Source organism: Zootoca vivipara, chromosome 4 (genome assembly GCF_963506605.1).
Source record: "Zootoca vivipara chromosome 4, rZooViv1.1, whole genome shotgun sequence".
NCBI lineage: Eukaryota > Metazoa > Chordata > Lepidosauria > Squamata > Lacertidae > Zootoca > Zootoca vivipara.
Window position 1 is genome coordinate 42,785,076 of NC_083279.1, and position 24,051 is coordinate 42,809,126.

Genomic DNA, 24,051 nt, shown 5'->3' on the forward strand with positions numbered 1-24,051 from the left:
CTACTATATGTCAACAGTTCAATGCTAACATCATTTTTAGATTGCATATTCACAATCTACTATTCACCAACAGCTATTACGGTATGTTATTCAAGTTTTACAGACAGGGAAGTGAGAATAAGGCAGAACAACTCAAAGCCACTCACAGGATCCATGCTTGAAATGGTCTAACTCTCAAACTCCACAGGACCACCAACAGTGCAAGCCGCATCCCTCTTAACTGTCATTTAAAAACACGGAGTAAAGTCAATATTGGCTCAGCATTGGCTTCAGGGCTTCAGGAGAGCATGGTTTTCAGAAATAAATATTTGTTATACGTTGATTAAAGAAACAGCATTTCCAATTTGCTCAGGGGCTTGGTTTGCTATAATAATTGCCTTGACATGCTAGAATGAGTTAGTAGCCAGAGGGCAGGTGAGATAGTGTAAACAAAACTCATACCCTAAGTGAGTATGGAAATTTGTGTGTGTGTGTGTGGCAGGACTGAGCCAAATGAATTCACTTATTCTTCAAACTTGAATACTTAGTGACTTCTCTGAAAAGACTGTGGTCTCAATGTTTTTGCTGCTCTGCTTTTGATTTGGTTATTAAATTCTGGAAACAAGGTGAATAAAACAAAAGCCACAATGACATGATTCAAAATATGTGAAAGAAGGAATTATCACAGTATCACAGTATGCTCACGTTTTCCTCTAAATGTCATGTGAGATTACAGAGGTCATCTCATTCAAATGCACTAACATGCATGCATGAATTTAGAGGCACTATCTGATTATTAACTGAGAAGTCACAATAGAGATGGCAAAATGCATTTGCTTTCAGAAAGTTCACAAAAGGGAAAGTCATTACTGTATGTGTCAGTAAGGTACTCATGGAAGATTTGTTCAGATAACCATCTTGACATTACCTGGCTGAATTGCCTAATGATGCAACTTTACTAAGAAATCATAGTGACAGAAAAGTATAAGGACACCTCTTTCCCAGTATACCTTTTACCACAACACCATGGAATTAATAGATTTTTCAGCCATTTGGGCAAAAGTAAGGAGCCTACCCATGTTGAGGGAGTGTTACCGTATAACACATTCTGCCCATACTTCCCATCCCAGAACCCCCTCAAATCTAACAATAAATTAGACATTAAGGCCAAATGGAGAAATTTCCTTCATATGTTATCCAGTCCGCACAATTGTTATTGTCTTCAAGCTGGAAGATAATTATCACAATAAACTGTGCAAATGTTATGGCCAACATGTGGACTTAGAGGTAATGCAGGCATATTTGGTCAGGGGCAGAAAGAATTTGGCCCTTTTACCCATGAGGCCTTGCACACTTCAAGTCATGTATGGAAAGAGCTCAAAGAACATTACCAATGCTTCTAATTGTTTCACTGAACAATCACTGATAAATAAATGTGCGGAAGGTTATAACAGAGCAGATGCACTTTTAAAATCAAATTCAATTACAACTATTCTATAGTTTGATGCCAACAAAAGTTGCAGAAAAGATCAATCAGCATGATTAATGAATAAAAGCAACTTCCTTGCAAGGAAAGGCTAAAATATGTAGGCTTTTTGCATGTAGAAGAACCATGATTAAGACTAGGGAACCAGGAAACTAGGGAGAAGGCCTTCTTGGTAGTGGCGCCCTCCCTGTAGAACGCCCTCCCTTCAGATGTCAAGGAGATAAAGAACTGCATAACTTTTAGAAGACATCTGAAGGCAGCCCTGTATTGGGAAGTTTCTAATGTTTGATATTTTACTATGTTTTATATATGCTGTAAGCCACCCAGAGTGGCTGGGGAAACCCAGCCAGATGGGTGGGATATAACAACAACAACAACAACAACAACAACAACAGCAACGGAACATACTAGAGGTTGGTAATATTAAGAATAGTGTGGAGAACGTTGATAATATAGTTATTTTCCCTTCTAATAATTCTAAAATCAGAAGAAACTGATAAATTTGATTGTAAAGGAAGTTCTTCATACAGTGCATAATCAACTCATGGAATTCACTGTTTAAATTGGATGGTATTCAACAGTGATGGTGATGGTGATGATGCTTCTCTGAGTGAATCTACTGAAATTAATGGACCTAACCTAGTCATGTTCATTAACTTCAGTGGGCATGTGCTGAATAAAACTTAGTTAAATTTCACCCATTGTGACCAACTGCTTGTGTGGCCTTACAAGTGGATTATAGGAAATCATGGAGAATAAGGTTGCAGCACTACACATACTTACTTACATGGGAGTAAGTCCCCCTAACCTTAGTGGGACTTATTAAGTAGTCATGCCTAGGACTGCACTGTAACTCTATCCACGGCTATTACCCATCACAGCTAAACGAAACATTTGTGTTAGAGGGACTGGACCTCAGAATACCAGTTGTGCAGGGGCAAAAAGCCCCTGGCCCTTTCAGAAAAACTATGAAGAAAAATTGATCTGTATAAATTGTTTAACATGTAGCAAAATAGTTTTAAAAAACACTCTTTTTATCATAACAAATAAAGAATGAAGGGAGGAATTAAATGTTATGCTAAAGCAATTGTTCCATCGGGGCAAGCATTTCAGCTTGCCAGATGGAACTATTCTCCCCACGTTGTTCTGGGGGTTTGCTTGGCCCCCCCCCTCCAGCAAACTGCAAGGTGCGCTGGAGGATGAAAAGGGGCAAAACCCCACTTGCTCAGGGTTTCTTCTGATGGGATTCATTAATTGAATCACATCCAAATATACATTATTTGAATAATGTGTTTACTACATCATCAGGTTGAAAATAATAATCAAGGGAATTTTATACAATTCAATGACAGCATTATGCATCTTTATTTAAAAACAATTACCAAGAAAACAGATGGTGTGTATTTGGAATAGAAGGCTTCAAAGGGACTTCATGGAATTTAGATTTCTTTTTCATCACTGTGTCAGGTGTCGAAACAATATGTGACATTTCTTTACTGATGGTAGCCCTTCTTTTCACTATTCCAAATAACTTTCACTAGCTTTAAATAAAAATCTGAAAGAATAGTATGCAGATACAAAAATGGCATGTTTGGATATATTCATTAGATGTATACTATGTTTGGTGTTGCTTTTGTATCTAATTTAAAATTATCTTCCCTCAACTTGTATGTTGATAGCATTTTGTTAAATATTTCCTGGTGCAATAAGGTTTATGGTTTTCTCCTCTCCTCATTTCACTTTTTTTTGTATAAGATTTTTCTTTTCTTTAAAAAAAAATGTCTTTCTCCTTTCTCCTGGTTGGTGATCTTTCTCATACATTTATTTATATATCCAGCTCTAATTATTACTCACCTTTCCAGTCTTCTTTAACTTTGTCTAAGATCCTTCGAAACATACCAATTTACGATGGCACACTTGTACCGTTAATAATTTACTACTAGTGTTAGATCTATGACCAGAAAGAATTTGGTTACTATTCACAATTCAGAAATAGCTGTGCAAGAGTACATATGATGCATAAGAACAGGAATGGCAACCCTCCCAGCCTCTCTAGCTCTCAGGACTTTCCTTAGGCCACACACCCTGCACAGTCACACCCCTCCCCTACTTTGCACTTTATTTGAGTGCTTTTGCTTGGCTGGAATGTGTCTTGAACTCTGATAATACTTCTTGCTTTCCTAGATAAGAGGGATGTATGAGATTATGCAAGTAGAATGGAACTTCTGGAATTAAGCTTCCTTTTTGCCAGGTAAGCCCTTCCACAACACCTCTTCCACACATAGGAGGACACTTTTGCATTTCAACGCACTGCAGCAGCCAAAGTACAAGAAGTAGAAAACTTTATATATACAGTGGTACCTCGGGTTACAAACGCTTCAGGTTACAGACTCCACTAACCCAGAAGTACCATAGTACCTCGGGTTAAGAACTTTACTTCAGGATAAGAACAGAAATCACATGGCGGCAGCGGGAAGCCCCATTAGCTAAAGTGGTACCTCAGGTTAAGAACACTTTCAGGTTAAGAATGGACCTCCGGAACGAATTAAGTTCTTAACCAGAGGTACCACTCTGTGTCTGTGTGTGTGTGTGTGTGTGTGTAGCTTAGTTGTATTCTTTTATTTATTTCAATAATTTCTTAACAAATTCATCTGCCTATTAAAGCTTTTTATTTTATGTGCTATAGAACAGAAATCATATTATATTATGATGAAATAATACTTACTGTTATGTGCATCTCCAGAAAGAGACAGTGTAAAATGTTTTGGGTTACGCCCGGTTCACATGCAGCGCTAAGGCAAACCATGGCTAAAATGGCAGAAGCTTCATTCACTGCCTCACCCAGTCTTGCTGCACAGTTAGAGCTAATTCAAGGCTTGGCTTACCACCAGTGCTATTTGTCAAGAAAAAGAGGTGCTGGAACTCACCACAAATACCTCCCTCGTTCTCTTAGAATGGCAACAGTGCACACCTGAGAGGTGCCAGAATTGAGTTCCAGCAAGTTCCGGCTGAAAAAAAAGCTCTGCTTGGCATTATGAATGAACCATGCTATTGCTATTGGCTTACCACTCAATCCACAAGTGGTGTGTCTCAATAAGACATACAGTGAGCTCTGGGTTTCAATGTAACACTAAACAAAACCACAGCTTAGCTCTGAATAGTGCCGCCGCCACCAGACTGGAGAGGAGTGAAGCAGCCACAGTTTTGGCTGCAAGGACCCACATACTCTCTTGTTCATGCTTAGCCATGGTTTGGCTTAGCATTGCACACAAAGTGGATCAATGCCATGATAAGGGTAAAGCCACTGAAATAAATGGGACTATTGATATACCCCATTGAGACAATAATTTTCAATATGAAAAATATATATGTGAATACAAACATAAATTATTAAATAATTCATATGAATATAAATTATTCTTAGAAATACATTTGCATTGAGATTTTCAACTGTCTAGAGAAAACTGTCTCCTGGAAAACAAAGCTGTTGAAATGTTTACTTTTGCTTTTTAGATATTTCTTTTGATTCACATATTAAGCTGCAAAAAGTTTAACGTGGAGGTTGTTGGGGTTGCCAACAAATCTACTCCTAGGGAACAAATTCACCTCAGGACCAGTTTCTCCTTCAGTTTTACATTCAGTATTAGTTCAGCAGCATTGACTATGCATTGCGGGGCCACTAAGTTACAGGAATGAGGTATATCTTGAGAGTTATAATCAGTCATTTGTGTCTGCAGTACTGTTAAAAATAGAATCAATAACTTTAGCATTGTGAAGAGCACCTTCACATTTTAGTTATGATGCCAAGGGGTTGATTTTAATATAGCCATCATTTCTTGGTTTTAGGTATTTTCTAAATGGAATCTAAAAATTGTTTGAACATTGATCCCTTGTGGGATTGTTTTTCTCAGACTTAACTGCTGCATATGCAGTAGCATTCCTGTTTCCAGTTTTTATGTTATAAAGTGTTCAGGAATCTTAATAGTTAAGTGGATTTCTTGCTAAATGTTAAACATCTTCTAAGCAGGTATTCATTCTTCAGCATTACTTGACTAACTGGTCATATTTGCCTTCAAGTAATGCAAGAGAAGAACAGTTCAATTATTAATACTAAGGCCTGTTAACTGATGCAAGAGTACCATGATATAATAACCTTAGAAATCAGTAACAGTGGCAACTTTGCCCTGGTGTTAACATACTTTGCACATAGTATACATGTGAAATCTTTTATGTGTTACCATAATAATTTGTTTCTGAATGTCTTGAGTGGTAAAACAACTTTTTTATTGGCATAGTATACAAAACAATACAAATTGTCTGGCTGAAAAAGACAGCAATGCTCTTTAGTCTCACTAAATTATTATTAAAGGTAAAAGGTAAAGGGACCCCTGACCATTAGGTCCAGTCGTGACCGACTCTGGGGTTGCGCGCTCATCTCGCATTATTGGCCGAGGGAGCCGGCGTATAGCTTCCAGGTCATGTGGCCAGCATGACAAAGCCGCTTCTGGCAAACCAGAGCAGCACATGGAAACGCCGTTTACCTTCCCGCTGTAGCGGTTCCTATTTATCTACTTGCATTTTGACGTGCTTTCGAACTGCTAGGTTGGCAGGAGCTGGGACCGAGCATCGGGAGCTCACCCCGTCACAGGGATTCGAACCGCCGACCTTCTGATCAGCAAGCCCTAGGCTCAGTGGTTTAACCACAGCGCCACCTGGGTCCCAAGAAATTATTATTAAGTTTGTATAATTGTACAATTTTGCTGGAACTATCCATAGCCAGCATGTGCAAAAGCTGTAGAGGCTTGTGCAAAAGCTGTGAGAAGAAAGGATAGTCATCTTCAACCTCCTATTTTTCAACCAAGGAGTTATGATAGCTTCAGGGAGTAGCTACTGTTCTTATGAGAAAAGTAGCATGGCAATTATGTAAAGACCCAGTGTTTCCCTGACTGCAATTTATACAAAGTATATCAACTTCAGAAGGCATCTCAATAGTTTATTCTAACTAAGCAAGCATTGCAACATAAAAAAGGAAGCAAAGTAAGGAAGGGGTTGATGGCAGAGGCAACATACATTTAATATATGCACATAACTAGGAAATTAGGTTTCTTATGTAATAAAATTGGAGACAGGCAACTGCTGTTTTCATTTTTAATTGGTATTGCACATACTGTACACCTATTGTTAAAACAACCACCACCATCCCCTGTGAAATGGAATTTCTGGCTGGGAACCTCATCTAAGTTTCCAGTCTGAATGGCACAAAATAATTGGAAAACTAGTATAATGGTTGGCCTTTAATGTACAGATTATGTACAACAGGGTTAGTCAATGTGTCCCTCTGAATGTTTTGAAGTCCAACTCTCATCATCCTGATCCAGCATGGTTAATGGTCAGAGATGATGGGAAATGGACTCCACAACTTCTGAAGGGCACCATATTGGATATTCTGATGTAAAAGATGCCAAACATGCAGTTGTTATTGTAAGAAGTAATACTAAATTAGTGAGAAATTTCTAGCTGAAATGGCTTCAAATACCCATTTATGCAATGGATATTTGATATGCAGTGAGTATCTTAGACCTGGAAAGAGAAAAACAAATCATTAGGAAACTGAATAGAATATTTTTGGCATGATGGGCCTGATTAAGTTAAGGATGCTGCAAATTAATATAGTATACAATATTATACTTTAGTAGAAAGCACAGAAAGAGACTAGCAGCACAAAGCCATACCGATCTACTCAGAAGTAAGTTCAGTGAGACTTACTACCAGGTAAGAGGGTACAGGATTGCAGGCTTAAAAATGTTTCACAGATCTGAACCCTGCTGCTCAAAACTAAAGGACAGGGCAATGCTAAAGTGGTTGGGCTGTTGTATCTTTCAAAAAATAGGTAATGGATGGAATCCTACAAGATGCATCTTGGAATCCTATCATTTTTTGCATCTTTCCTAACAATGTGTGTTTTCAGAAAATCTCACAAATCAAAATTAATATTTTCAAGAAAAATATGATTCAGCTGACAAAGATAGCAAGGACATAAAAATAGCAGTTTATTATTATTACACTTTACTAGAAAAATCCCTTCCTTCAAACAGCAAGGGTGATAAATTGTAAGCACTATCCCAATGCATTTTCAATTAAATGACTAAATTAATGTAGAGACATTTAATTAAAGTTGCACTAGTTTTTCCAAATGCTGTTAATTAAGCTGCTATCTAAAATTAAATCTCTTCAAAACCCCTTTTATATTTCTGCAGCTCATCTGATATAGATATAATTAAAATTCTGGAAGTTCACCTAGATGCATCTGAATATATTTCTCAAAAGAAGGGGAGGGGCACGACCCTGCAGTAATTTGGGAGGCAGTTCTTTTAATGGGATTTATATAATCCTTAGAGGAAATACACAGCACAAAAATAGTTTTATAAATAAATCTGGGCCTCCATGGCTGCACAGACTTTCATTCAGCATTTTGATTTTCCACTGGTTAAACATCAAACTATCTCAGAAAACAGGAAATCCATTGGGATAGACATGAGGCTAGTTTTAAACACATACAGAGTTTAACTTCTTTCAGTAAGTGAAAGTAGGTCTACATTGGGATAGCCAATGTGATGCTCTCCAGATGTTTTTGGACTACAAGCCCCATCATTCCTGATATTTGGCTATGCTGGCTGGGGTTAATGAGAGTTTGTATTTATAAACTAAATTAACGGGCTGCTGTATTGTGATTTGAACTGTATGTTTCAAAGCTTAGATTTAATGAAGTGTGCAATGGGTATTAATGTTAGCTGCATTGAGAATGCTAGTCTTGAAAGATGGCTCAGAAATATTTAAACAAACAAAATTATTCAGCTGAAATGGATTAAGTGGACAACTAATCAAAACATCTTGCCGCAAGACAATTTTACAATAGTTTGATACTTTATGTCAAGCTTCATAAATTTAATGGTCAATTTATGTCATGCTTATGTTATGGTACCTTGCTGTTCATTGAAACATATAACTATGGTTGAAGAACCATTCTTTCTGTCTGAAAGGGTTCAAAATTTGGGTGTAAGCTTGTATTTATTTATTTATCTAGCTTGATTCTACACCATGTCAATAATGACTGAGGAAGAAATGAATATGGGCCTGGGGAAAAAAAGGGAGAGTAGTTTGTAAATATAGTACACTACAGGATATCGCTCTGACCTTGTATGTTTGAACAACATCAACAGCATAGAATCCTTTCCCTAAACTCAAGTTCTAATTGTAAGTCATGTTTAATATGCTTCAAGAACACATGTCTGAAAAATGCAGTGTTTAAAAAATGCAGTTTCAGAACTTAAAATGCATGTGCAAAACATACCAACTCCTCCTCACTTTAAGACCCAGGGATTCTCAGTAGGAAACAGAGGTGGAGCTAGCTGGTCCGGCACCCAGCTGTGCACCTGGGGGTGGGGCCATGGGGGCGGGGCGAGTGTCCCAGGGGGCGGGATGCCCATGGGGGCAGAGCGAGCTGCCCATGGGGGTGAAATGAGCCACCCATGGCGAGCTGCTTCCTGGGCGGGGGGGGGGGGGCGGGGGCGGAGCCGAGCCACTTTGCCAGCAGCTTCCCTCTTCCTTTTGACAGCTCTGGGGAGGCTCCCCCCCCCAGGAAGCAGCCCAGGAGCAGGGAGCAATGGCGTGCCACCCGCCCGCAACTCCCAAGCTTCCCCCGAGCTGTCAAAACGAAGGGGGAAGGCTGCCAGCAAGGTGGCACAACTCTGGCCCTTCCCCTGCCGGCTCAGGGTAGGCTTGGGAGTTGTGGGTGGGCGACACACCAAATGTCACCCCCCCCCCTCAGTGATGACACCAGGGCCAGACCGCCCCGCCCCCACCGCCCCTGGTAGGAAATCACCTGGAGAATTATTGGAACAATTCTTTATAGAACATACTTTGTGTTACAAAGATGTCACAGAAGCAGAATTTGAAATTATAAATCTGAGTTTTCATAGGCTTAACAGTGACATGCTACTGCTGCTCTTGCTATCGTGCTTCATTCATCAGGAACCAGCACGGTTTCATTTCACTAAGTGACTACAACCTATAATGCATTGATCACAAATGTTTTTGTACAGCATGTGTGGGGTATAATTTCTTCTTTCTTTCTTCTTTGGCAATCACTTGTAGCCGAGTAAGATTGTCTTCCATAAACACAGTTTTAACAATGAATCCGTAAGTGACTGGGGAGGCTAATTCTGGATCTGCACGTCCTTCCACAGTGGGGACATTGGTTTCTGGGCGGGAGTTGATCACGGTGTGGATTTGCCAAGCGTGCCTTCCTCTTAGCATGTTTCTCCCTTGCGCCCTGAGTTCGAGTGTCTTAAAAGCCCATGACACCTTTGGTAAAGGCTGTTCTCCAACTGAAGCGCTCGCAGGCCAGTGTTTCCCAGTTGTCGGTGTTTATACTACATTTTTTAAGATTTGCCTTGAGACAGTCTTTAAACCTCTTTTGTTGACCACCAGCATTACGCTTTCCATTTTAAAGTTTGGAATAGAGTAATTGCTTTGGAAGACGATCATCAGGCATCCGCACAACATGACCAGTCCAATGAAGTTGATGTTGAAGAATCTTTGCTTCAAGACTGATGATCTTTGCTTCTTCCAGTACACTGATATTAGTTCACCTGTCTTCCCAAGTGATGTGTAAACATTTTTAGAGACACCGTTGATAGAATCTTTCGAGGAGTTGGAGATGGCATTCATAAGTGGTCCATGTTTCACAAGCATATACCGTAGTAAGGTTGGTAGTACAATAGCTTTGTAAACAAGCATTTTGGTTTCCCTGCGAATGTCTCGGTCCTCAAACACTCTGCACTTCAATTGGGAGAAAGCTGCACTCGCAGAGCTCAGGTGATGCTGGATTTTGGCATCAATGTTGGCCCTTGTGGAAAGGTAACTGCCAAGGTAGGAGAAGTGATCAACATTTTCCAATGTTACACCACTGGGTTGGATTTGTGGCGCTGCAGAGGGGTTATTTTGTACTTGTTGGTGCAGCACTTTGGTTTTTTGGATGTTGAGTGATAGGCCAAGCTTCTTGTAAGCTTCTGCAAAGATATTTGGGATGGTTTGGAGGTCATCCTCTGAGTGTGCGCACACTACGTTGTCATCAGCATACTGAAGCTCTACGACGGACGTTACGGTAGCCTTACTTTTTGCTTTCAGCCTGCTCAAATTGAAGAGCTTTCCATCTGTTTGATACATGATTTCTACTCTGGTGGGGAGTTTCCCTTCGACAAAGTGTAGGATCATGGCAATGAAAATAATTAATAGAGTTGGGGCAGTAACACAACCCTGTTTAACACCTGATCCCACTGTGAATGGTTCACTTTGAGAGCCATTGTTATCTGCGACTGGTTGCTGTCATATTGCCATGGAGGAGCTGAATGATGTTTACAAATTTTGGTAAAGGGGTAAAATTTATAACACTATTAACATGAGGATAAGTCTTTGTGGGCCACTTCATCAGATACATATCACACGCTTCAAACGCCAGAGAAAGGCTTTATGATTCAGCCTATGAAAGCTTATGCCATAACACATTTTATAGTCCTTTTATAGAGCCACAAGACACCTAGTTTTGATGCAGCATATCAAGATGGAACTGAAATATGGTAATATCAACACGATTACAGTACATGTCACAAGGCTCAAATGAAATTTTGTTTATCCCCAGAGAGGAGAATCCATTCTTCTTCTTCTTCTTCTTCTTCTTCTTCTTCTTCTTCTTCTTCTTCTTCTTCTTCTTCTTCTTCTTCTTCTTCTTCTCCTCCTCCTCCTCCTCCTCCTCCTCCTCTTCTCCCTTCCTTCCTTCCTTCCTTCCTTCCTTCCTTCCTTCCTTCCTTCCTTCCTTCCTTCCTTCTTTTTTCTTTACCAAAAAGGCCCCCAGAGCAGCTTGTATACAATCAAAACAAGACAGTCCCTACCCACAGCCTAAAAAAATCTATGGGAAAGGGACAATGAGGGAACAGGAAATTCAAAACCAAAACTTGGGCACCAATTTCTAAACAGTTCCTTTGATGACTGAATTCTGCTTCCATTTTCATATCTTACAATGCAGGCTGGCAGAAAAGGGAGAGGGGTCAATATCAGATAAAACAGTTTTACACTAATCAAGTACTTGGCAGTGGTGCGATAGTGGTGGCTTAACGTATGGTCTGCTGCATGGCTGTGGTGGCGCAGGCTGTGCTACACATGCCATTGAGCAGCAGGTGTGGAGTGGAGAGGGAGGGCGCAAGGACTCATTGTTTGTTAACTATAGAAGTTTCCAATAAGGATAAGAACCAATGATACCATCTGTCATGGCTAGCAATTTGGGACCTCTGGCTAGGTATAGCACAAAGGTGCCTAGGTTTACGTGCCCAGGTCCCTTCCTCCTCACCTGCTGTTAACTGACAGAACCATAATAGTACAATGAGACTCTGTCCTGTTCCTTACCCCTGGATTTAACACATATTGGCAGATTAATGTGTTAACAGTAGTACCCTGTTTCTCATATTTTAAGACATACCCATAAAATAAGCCATAGCAGGATTTTTAAGCATTCAAGGAATATAAGCCATACCCCGAAAATAAGACATAGTGATAGGCACAGCAGCAATGCCAGCCGCGGCAGGAGGAGGAGGAAAAAAATAAGACATCCCTTGAAAATAAGCCATAGTGTGTTTTTTTGAGGAAAAAATAAATATAAGACATGTCTTATAATATGAGAAACACGGTATTAGCAGTAGCAGCAGCAGCAGGAGAAGAAAACATTTGATTTTACATGATCAGGCTCTTTATGCCTGGCAATGTGGTCTGCTCTTGCCCCAGAAACCTTGTCATACATTATTACCATTGTGGAAAAAGCTGGAACTGGGAAACTAATGACAACCCAGTGAGTTGTTCTTTTTCCCTTTCTTTCAAAGCTTATATGCACTTACTCAGATACTGGCTGTGTTCTCATTTAATTTGACCCTAAGGGAATGGCAGTGTGAAGTAAGTTGTAATTCACATAACTTCCACCACTTAAAGCCTATCTCTGATGGGTGCAGTACTCTGCTGTGGTCTTCCCCTGAGAAACTCAAGGCAGGGGAGGAGTGCAGAACTGACTTTCTCTTAATCAAAAAGAATAATACTGGAAGGAGATAGGGAGCCATTGCTAAAACAATAAAGAAAGCAACAACAACAACAAAAGAAGTTAATTTGAATAAGAACAACCCACCCACTTTTTCGTGATTATGAAAAAGAACAATAAGGTTGCTTTTAAAAAAAATGTTTCTTCTTTAGATCAGAGCTCTATCTACCACATGGAAAACTGCTTTTGAAATTCAGAGGAAATTCAAAAGCACCTTATGATACACTGCACGAGGGAGCTGCTTTTCAGAGAATAAAGGTTCTGCTTGGTAAGCACAAGCTCTTATGTGTACCCAAAGGAGCTCTTATTGATCGCAGCCCCTGCTGGCAACAACTTTTTCTCTTGAGATCCATCAGCTCCTACTATACATGCCAGCAACAGAATCAAACAAAACCAGGGAACTGGTGGCAGTTTCAGGTGATCGTTTATCAAATGATACCACATTTTCCTAGCACTTTTTCTCTCAGATTATATCCAATTCTATTTCACATGTACATATTCACAGTTGGTGTTTGGATACTGTTTCAGGCTGCATATCTTCCCACCACACTTGCCATCCTCTCCTGCCACACCCTTCGAGAACCACTGATCTACCATGTCAGGGTCTGATCATGGGAACTTGCCCCTCGCTAAGTGACCTGAATAGCTAAGTGGACATTTGGATGTGGGTTTCCCTGTCACCAGTCCAACATTGTATGTCCTAAACACTGTACCACACCACTGGTTGAAGACCTTACCCAGTGATTCTGAGATTTACAATCACTATAACTACTGCAGCCTAAAATGAAATAGTTTGGAGATGCTTCTGACAGCCAGTGTGGTGAGTTCAAACCCCACTCAGCAACACAAACTCACTGAGTGACCTTGGGCCCATCACTGCCTCTTAGCCTAGCCTGCCTCGCAGGGTTGCTGTGTGGATAAAATGAGAAAGAGAATGATGTATGCCACCCTGAGTTCCTTAGAGGAAAGGTGGGATATAAATGTGATAATTAAATGCAAACAAATAAGACCTCATAATACTACCATTACATACAGAATTCACATATTCTGTCCTAGCCAATGAAATAGGTTGTGGTATGTGCTTAGTTGCAGTGCATGCGTAGTGCTTACATGAGTTTCACAGATTTGCAAATGTGCCCTTGCCTTCCAAAAGGAGGGTGACTGCATGATCCTCTGAGAATTTGGGAGTAAAAGTAGGTATCGGGTTGTATCCAGAGGCTCCCTTCTTCCAATGGAAGAAGTACTGTATTTCTATTGGAGAAAAGACTATTTCTGCTGGAGGAAGTTAACTCTCAGCTCCAATGTAAATGTACACCTTAGGGCACACAAAAGCTGGCAAAACATTTCATCTCAAAATTTATGCTCCTAAAGGTTTCTCATTTAACTCTAATAGAAAACAATAAATGTCTTAAGTATTTCACCTTTTTTTAACTTAGTTTCACAAAGTAACTGAATAAAAAGACCTCAGAAATTCAGCCCTTATACTTTATTTTTAATGAAAAAATACTATTATTGCAGTGCCACAAACCCTGACAGAAAATAGAATACTGTTAATTATGAATAAATTAACTAAATTAGTAATGTGAGACGGATATGCAATTAAATCACTGTTAACTGAAAACAAAACACAGCTACACACAGCTTAAGAATCAGGGAGCAACACAGATGTTTTTAGAATACCATGCTATAGTAGGTTTCAAGTGTAGCTCTTCAATAGTTTTAAATATATTTTAAATCATATTTCCTATTTAGGGTACAATATACAGAGAGGTGCTGTTTAAATATCACAAACAGAGAAGTCAAATAGACAAAGTATCTGCCACTACTCAAATATCAGAAAGTAGCTGGAAACAGATTACTCCTCCACTTTGCTAAAAAGCCAACATGCATATTTCCACATGGAAGATGCTCCTTAGAGCCAAATATTAACCTCACAGAAGTGGACATGGTGCTAACTGTAGAATTCAAACTACATAATCAATTAATTCATTGATAGTCCATTCAGGAACCATGAAAACTGCGGCCATGGCAACAGCTCTGATTCTCAAGCAAAACACAAGAGCAATTTCTTAACTACTGGAACTAAAAGAGGATTTCAAGTTCTAAGAAAGATCAGAATCACCCTCTGCTGGGAAGATGAAACTTGCTTTTACTAATATAGATGCTTTGCTTCATGGTTTACAATACCTTTTAGCTTTTTATACATTTAAAAACTATAATGACTATCAACAGGAAGCAGATTCAGGACGAAAGTTTATGTTTTAAAATATAATGGAGACCATTCAGGCAACATACAACTAATAAGTTTAATAAATAAGAATAAGAAAAAACACTGAAATTATCTATTTCTTGATCCAAAACACACAGAGAGATGCTACTATTCAAGATAGTTTAAAGTAACTAGCAAATCATGTTAAACACAAGAGAAAATTAATTTGAGTAAACATTAATTTTATACCTCTGCCACAATAACACGTATTTCAAATTGGGAAATAGAAATGTATTTGACAGAGAAGTAGCCTCTTTTATACAAGTTAATAATGCAAGGTATAATGCTTCAAAATATCCCCTGACCTATTTTCCTCTATTAGTTATCTGCAAGCAAATGGATGCTTAAACTGAAATATACAATTTCCTGTAATCCAGTCAGCAAACCTACTCAAAATAGCCTCCAGGCTCCTGACCCCTTATTGCTGGAATCCCAAGCACATGCACACACGCGCACACGTGCACACACACACACACAGAGAGAGATTAGCAGCTGCCCTTGACAGCCCACATAAATACATATTCCCAACTGCACTTAGATGCAGGGGCATGGCCACATGGATCTTGTTTAGAAATACTTAATAATCTATTTTGCACCTTTTGGACGTGTGTGTCTCCATGGACATCTCATGTCTATTAGTTGCAGGTATCAGTCAGCTTATCTGAGCACACTGGCACCCATAAACCAACCCCAGCACACAGAATGTAGATTGTAAAAAATGTGCCCTTTTAACCACATATTTCAGTATCCAGTGTAGGTATGCATGCAAGGAATAGCCACCCCACATACATAAAGCTCAGCTGCACAAGCAAACTTAACTGTCAGGTGTATGCCTTTCAGGCAATCCAAGGCCATATACTCCATATTTGATATCTACTGATTGTGTAACAGAGAAATCTTATTTTGAGGCTGGGGAGGAGCAAAGTGGCAGATCCATTGCTACATATGAATCCCTGATGGCTCATGCTAATTTTATGCCAGGTCAACCCATGTTTGGGCCCCTTGGAGGAGTGGGCACCTTGGGGAATCTGTGAAGCTAGTGATCCAGTGGATTCAAAGCTGCCTGTGCTGCACTCTCACCACAACATCTCATTTCGGGGCTTTCTGATTGCTATTGCTGGTAGGAAAACTTGCCAGCATTAGTTCTCCAGCCATCTGGGTGAAGCCTGGGCATCTGCAGGAGTAAAGCACCAAAACCAGCAGTACTCATTTCCACCAACAGAACTGCAACTATGCACAATCCCAAACCACTCAGCCATCAACAATGGAATGTGTATGTAGGACTGTGTTGCAACAGTATCATGTGTTCATATACAATCAAGCTAATATGTAGATTCTGCACATGTTAAAGGAATATATACAGTCTTTAAGATCAGTCTATGTCTAATTCACACTACAGCCTTTACCCATTTTTTAAAAAATCTGCTTCTATTTTATAAGGAAAACTTAATTATCCTTTAAAAGGAAAACCACCTTTTTGATAACCTTAATAGCTTGATCAAACTCTGCCAATGACCACAATGAATATAATGCTCCGTAATTTTGGATTTGATTCTACTGAAGTAATTTCAATGCATGCAAGGTGGAAGACACCATTAAACTGCTTGTAGAAAAGGGTACTGTTTAAAATTAATGTTCCCAGGAATTGTTTAAAAGAGAACAGAGAATGGATTGAAGCAGTGAAAGTAAATGCAAAGCTCAGTCTTCCACATGCGATAAAATATATTCAAAGGAAGGAAGTGGAAAATTAAAGCATTTTGTGAAGGATGGAAAGCATACAGAAATTACACCTTATCTAAAGCAATGGCCCGGAGTAAACTGAGGATGTGCAGTAGCCACAAGCTTCTCTTCACCAAACAGATGTTGCTAATTATACAACTAGCACTACTTGCATGTAGCAGCTTGCGGTGAATGGGTGCTAGGAATCAAGTTTCTGCACATGGTTTCTGATCCAGTTAATGATACACATGTCAAAGCCTATGGTATATTTTATGTATTTTATTCAGTTCCAAGCAACTATTCATGCTGGACATGAAGAACATGAGTGAAATACAATGTATTGCTAGAAACATTCGAGATTACTTATTATAAAACAATTTTCTTACCTAAGACAGTCATTTTAAGGGTTAGGGTTATGTTATATAATATTACCTGCAGGAGTTTCCATCTTCCATTCAAGTCTTCGAGGCGGTTGAGGGTATATGGGGAAAGCTGTATTTCAGAAGAGGTAAACTGATGAGCTAGGTCATTAGCATTGTTCACGTTCTCTTTAAGAGGTGCAATTTCTGCTTGGTAAACCTGTGTAAAAAACAAGCAAACCCAAAATGTTAGTAATGGCATTTTAGATTGAAAAAGAACTTATAACAATTTATAGCAAAACATAGGGTCTTGTTTGGGGTTCCCAGCACAACTTCACAGAAACCTTGTTGCCTTGGACTAGTACTGGGAGCCTGATATAAACCCTTAAAATAGACCAGCAGTAAGTTATTGGTGTTGCTGCATAAATACTTCAGCATCACATGGTGCATTGGAGGGCAATTCCAAATCTTTTCCAAGGTTGAGAAATTATGGTGAAGGCATTAGAAAGAGAGAAAAGTGAGGCTACCTACAGCTTAGTGGTATCATCATAAGAGCTATGGAAGTGGCCCCATTTGCTTGGTCCGAGCACACATTTTAAATGAGATGCTTGGACGTAGCAGATGGAGACAAATTTGAAAAAGAACCAGACAGCTCTGGAAGACACTGCAATCAGCCACATAAATTAAATGTCTATAGAAATGTCCGTGTCCTTTTAAAACTGGCTACATAGATTCATGGCAATACATACTGAGATAATACCAGGCTTGGCTTATGGACTTAAGAAGATATTGAATAATTTGATTTTCTATATTAATTTTCTTTCATCACAACATTTACAGATTTCATTTTCTACTTTATTTGCAGAGGTGAAATGGGTTTTGCAATGGACTAAGCTCTGTGTTCCTCCCTACTTTTGATATCTATAACAGTAAGACTCAGGTCTTCTTTTGTTGACCAAATAGGAAAGAGAAATGGAGCGGAATAAGTATAGTCGCATGATACAGATGATAGCTTTTATTTCTGGTATGTTAAACATTGATTAACACAAAACATAAAGCAATATTCTGTCAAACTGCCAAGAAACCAAAGCTATCCTGGGGTTTGAAAGAGTTCACAAAACACATTCCCTGCTGCTAAACTAGCATCAATGTTACCAAAGTTTAGTATGGGAGGTAGCTTTGTAACAATTTTTGTGTTTCCAAATATAGAAGTAGATTCTAATCAGAGGAAAATACACACTACTACTACCATTCCTTGTCCCCCCCTCCACCTCTCCCAGGGTCAACCCTCAGCTAAATCCACCTCTTTTTTTCTCTGATCCTCTCCATTCAAAACTCCAAACTGCACAAACACTGCTTCGACATTTTTTACTGGGAAGGAATTATTTAAGAAAGATGCACCACACACAACTGATGTAAGCCAGGTGTATTTTGTACTTGTACCTTAGAACAAAATGTGAAGTGTGAAGTCACCCTAAAATCCATTCAAAATTAGATGATGCAACATTCCTCTGAGTTACAGGCCAACATATACAGTGGTGCCTCGCTTAACGAATGCCCTGCTTAACGAAATTTCCGCTTAACGAAAGGATTTTTCGAGCGGAGGTTGCCTTGCTAGACGAATTCATTTTATGAAAAATTCATCTAGCAAATCGCGGTTTCCCATAGGAATGCATTGAAATTCAATTGTGTTCCTATGGGCAATAAATAAATAAATAATAAAAAATTCAATGCATTCCTATGGGATTCGCTAGACAAATTTTTCATTATAAGAAAAGACCCGTGGAACGAATTAAATTCGTCTAGCGAGGCACCACTGTATTTCACTTTATGGAGCCTACAATTCACTCATTCTCATCCTCATCTCCTTATCATCCTCATCATCATAATCAATGAATCTATGCCCTGCCTTTCTAAAAATATGTGCTCCTTCCTATTATCCAATTGCACATGGACCATCACATGGTAACTGAAAAATATGAATGTACTGCTAATGTCTCCTTCCAGCATGCACCTTAATAAATAACCAAAATATTTTTAATTTTCTTATTGTTTTATAATGAATATTTCTTTTGGAATACGTAAGTAGATCTGTTTTATAACTTTGAGAAAGCAGTGCTTTTGAAGTACAGATACCTTTACAACAATCAACTTTCATTTTCAAAGACTGAAAATGCAATCTGAATAAAAATCTGTCAGGAACAGTATACATGTACCTGGCTATATACAGTATATCATGATAGGGGGAAGGGACCAGATAACATTTGACAATTTCTTCTAGTCATACAATCCAATTTACACTTAAGCAGATGAACTATTTCCTCTTCATAAATCGACTTCCATTTACTTACCAAGTGTTCTTGATGAAGTATACAAGACTCCAAAGATAAGTAAAACATTGACATAGAGCTAGGTGAAATTGAGATACTCCTGAAACAGTGAGATAGGTTTGTAATAGAAATACAATTATGTGTTTGAACATGATATTCCTCTGCTAATGTCATTGTGCTCATCAGTGAAACCTGTTGGAATATGTCAAATTCTAAATATGGTCATATTTAGAGCTATTTGAGCTATGTGGTCAACAAGTGCACTGTCCCATTATGGTCCTTATTTTGCACCTTAGTTGATTTTTTGATTAACAAAGTATGGGAATATGCTAAAGTAACTCCTATGACATAAATATTAAGACCTGTGTACACCAAAGTCAGCAGACATTTACCAATGTCCAGGAATATATATATATATATATATATATATATATATATATATATATATATATATATATATTTCTTGTTGCATGAGCCCATCTTCCCAAATTTGAAAATAAATGTCTGGATCCCTGGGAATTACTGAAAAATAACTAGTAAATAAGCTTATTTCAATGAGAATGGCTCATTATGTGCTCTCCCAGCATCAGGGACTTCCCCTTATGAAACCAGTGACTCCAATTGCAGCAAATAATAGTAGATGCTCAATTCACTTTCTCAGTTTCTCAGCCCTTCTTTCCCCTAGCCACATGTGCATCAACATGATAACAAGTCAAATGCAGCATTCAGATACTCAATCCAAATTATTCAGTTGTCCTATTGTAACATTTTCCCACCTGCAATAATAAAATTGCAGTGTTATCCCCATACATGGCATTTTGAAAATATACTTTGGATAGATCCAGTGCTGCATATTCAGTTGCTTCCAATAAATTTCTTTTCATATGTAGAACAGTAAGAATAAAATCATGCCTTTAGTCACAGATAAAATTGTATTTTTTTTATTTACTGAAGTTGTTTCTTTTAATGTACTTTGAAGTGAAATTATTCTATTACATTTTATGCTCTTACCAAAACACTATCAATTGTCCTGCACAATGGGAATGCTTATAACTGATTAAAATGTGTAGAATTGCTAAATCTATCCAACATTAATGAGTTCCAAGAAATGACTTTTGGAAAGAGTGGAAGGTAGGTGTCAGGGGATTGTTGCGGCTACTCCTGAGTAATGACACTCCAGTCCATTCTGTCTTTAAGGGTTTTTATTGTGCATACTATTTACAGTATGGGTTAAACCACAGAGTCTAGGACTTGCTGATCAGAAGGTCAGCGGTTCGAATCCCTGCAATGGGTTGAGCTCCCGTTGTTCGGTCCCAGCTCCTGCCCACCTAGCAGTTCAAAGGCACATCAAAGTGCAAGTAGATAAATAGGGACCACTCCGGCGGGAAGGTAAATGACGTTTCCGTGCGCTGCTCTGGTTCGCCAGAAGCAGCTTTGTCATGCTGGACACATGACCCGGAAGCTGTCTGTGGACAAACGCCGGCTCCCTCGGCCTATAGAGCGAGATGAGCGCCGCAACCCCAGAGTCGAACACGACTGGACCTGATGGTCAGGGGCCCCTTTACCTTTTACTTTTATGTACAGTGCAGAGATAGCAGAAAACATGACCTCCTAGTCACTCGCAGAATCCAGCAATGGTGCCCTTCTGCTTCGGGGCCAGCATAATAGCCTGGGCACCCCGAAACGCCACCCTCTAACCCTGCGTTGGAGGCGCCGGAAGAGGCTGTTCTGGAGCAGTGCTGGGGCTCTGATGCCTCGCTGAGCCTTCCCTCCTCCATTCCGCTTCCTCCTGACTCACTGCTACCGCTCTCGCTGGGCGAAGTGCTGGTCAGGATGGGGGGGGGAAGGCTCCCTGTAGGGAGTCCCCCTGACAGTAGGCTTGCTTTCCAAATATATTTTCCTACCATACTTTTGGTATAGTAGAGAGAAGTAATGTCAGAGATCCCAAGAAAATGCTAATTTTAAAGCTAACTACAAAGTCCTATACTGATAGTTGTTAGATAGAAAATCTTTTAAACATTTCTTATTTTGAAAACAGGAGCGCATGTTTTCCAATTATCACAATATAGGCTAAAAGCAATTTCAGTGTTCTAAATGCTTTCATGTCTGTGGAATTTCCTTCCCATTTAGATGCATCTTGCTTCTATAACAAGAAGCAAGGCAAGGCACACCTCTTTTGCTGAACTTTTGGAGGAGGGGTGTGATGAGAATTGTTAACTGATATTTTTACAGCCAGATTTTTATGAAATTAAACAATAATTTAATGCTGCCCTTTTCTTTTATTGTACAGTGATCTAAAAGCATGAGGGACTTTTTCCTGAAGTCCTTGCCCTCTGATTAGATCAGAAGGTTCAATTGGAATCCCTGTTTAAAGGCTTCTTGAGTGACTGGGCTCAAGAAATGAATTGCACACAGCCAACTCTCTGAATGTGCTCTTTCATCAATGGGACATGAATGGCTGTTTGACCTTTTAAAGTAAAAATGTCCTTTTTGCATCTCAATAGGTTTCTTATGTTTTTCCACTGAAACTTCAGAATGACTTCACTGAGCTTTGTCAAAGGCACCTAAATAGCTGTCTTAAATTTGCTATTTTGCTGCTATTTAATGCAGTCATGGTGTAATTACACAACATGCACACATAACATGCACCATAATTTTACTTAGACGCATCAATGATTGAGTGTTTGCATGAACAATTTATGAGCGATATAATGTGTGATATAAAGTACTGTGATATAATGTGTCAGGAAGTATTTCAGGTTAGTTGTATTCCAAATTAATATAATAATATGGGCGGCCAATGCAAGCACAGAGATGTGTTACTGGTGGTCTGATGCATTTTGCATCAGCTGCAGCTTTCACACCAGACCCAAAGATAGCCCTATCAAGAGCATACCTATGCAGACACCATCATGTATTAAGATCACTGTACAATAAAAAAGGCAGAATCACATTTCCCCAGTTCAAAACTCTTGATACACGTCATCTAAGGAAATCAGCCCTGAGTGCTCACTGGAAGGACAGATCATTTTGCCACCTCATGAGAAGAGAAGACTCCCTGGAAAAGACCATGATGTTGGGAAAGATTGAGGGCACAAGGAGAAGGAGATGACAGAGGACGAGATGGTTGGACAGTGTTCTCGAAGCTACTAACATGAGTTTGACCAAACTGCGGAAGGCCGTGGAAGACAGGAGTGCCTGGCGTGCTCTGGTCCATGGGGTCACGAAGAGTCGGACACGACTAAATGACTAAACAACAGCAACAAAAGGCAAAATCAATCTCAAAAGTGTGCCTTGAAATGGATCAGCAAAATTGATATCTTACAGGAACCCCTGCAGCTGCTCTGGCATCACTTTCTGCACCACCTTACCCAAGAAAGGGCATTCATAACTGGATAGTAGTTGGTGTAAACCACAGTCCAAGAAGGGCTTCTTCAGAGGTGAATGCACTGCTGCTTGTTTAAGGACAGTAGACACAAGTCCACTGAATAGGGATGCATTAACCATCTGGACCATGCTGGTAAGTTGCCGTTGCCACCCCCACTGGCTTTTCACTTGCCAAGATGGACAGAGGTTAAGACAGCAAGAAGTGAATCACATTACAGTCAAACCTTGGTTGTCGAATGTAATCTGTTCTGGAAGACCGTTTGACTTCCAAAATGTTCAACAACCGAAAACTGAAAGCGGAAGCCTCAATACAATAGGGAAACTCAAAACAGAAGCCTCGTCAGGTGTCCGGCTTCTGAAACCCATTCAAAAACTGGAGCAGTTACTTCCGGGTTTTCGGTGTCCAGGAGCCAAAACGTACGACAACGGAGGCATTCGGAAAACCAAGGTTTGACTGTACTGCAAGGCTCCTGTCCACATCATCAGGCTATATAAACTGCAATCAATTCCACAAAGGATGGGAATGTGCTGCATTGGACACCTCAACTTGATGCTGATGGGAACCCTGTTTTACATCAGAACGATTTCTGTCCAAAATATAGGTCAAGAACAATGCTGCTAACCCTAATTTGCACCCTTGAAACAAATGAAGTATACTTCTAAGTCAACAGGCTTAGTATTTGAGGAATACTCCATTCTATCCATTAAAAGCATTTTGATCCTGCCTTTCTATCTCAAATTGCAATCTTGAGGTGGCTAACAATAATTAAAGCAAGCAAGCAAATACCTTCACTTAAGTCAACAACACTGAAGCAGAAATGTTTTGACTTAACTTTTACTGGGAATAACAGAAATGTCAACTGAACTTCCCATGTTGGAAATTCGAAAGGCTGTGCAACGCCACCAACAAGCTTGATCCCACATACTGACCCCATCCTTAGAGTGCCTGGAGGCGGTTGGAGGATGGATGGCGGCTAAAAGATTGAGGTTGGATCCTGACAAGACAGAAGTACTGTTCGTGGGGGACAGGAGGCAGGCAGGTGTGGAGGATTCCCTGGTTCTGAATGGGGTAACTGTGCCCCTGTAGGACCAGGTGCGCAGCCTGGGTGTCATTTTGTACTCACAGCTGTCCATGGAGGCGCAGTTCAATTCTGTGTCCAGGGCAGCTGTCTATCAGCTCCATCTGGTACGCAGGCTGAGACCCTACCTGCCTGCAGACTGTCTAGCCAGAGTAGTGCATGCTCTAGTTATCTCCCGCTTGGAGTACTGCAACGCGCTCTACGGGGCTACCTCTGAAGGTGACTCGGAAACTACAACTAATCCAGAATGCGGCAGCTAGACTGGTGACTGGGAGCGGCCGCTGAGACCACATAACACCGGTA

General features: G+C 39.8%; 1 protein-coding gene across 11 annotated transcripts in view; it reads right to left on the reverse strand.

Moving 5' to 3' along the window:
* The window catches only part of DMD (dystrophin), a 1,020,507-nt gene that overhangs the window by 153,779 nt on the left and 842,677 nt on the right, over nt 1-24,051 (reverse strand). For all 11 annotated transcript variants that reach the window (XM_035114377.2, XM_035114375.2, XM_035114388.2 and 8 more), the window contains one exon: nt 17,026-17,172. In XM_035114377.2, coding sequence (XP_034970268.2) covers nt 17,026-17,172 — 147 coding nt within the window. The remainder of the gene's footprint in view (nt 1-17,025; nt 17,173-24,051) is intronic.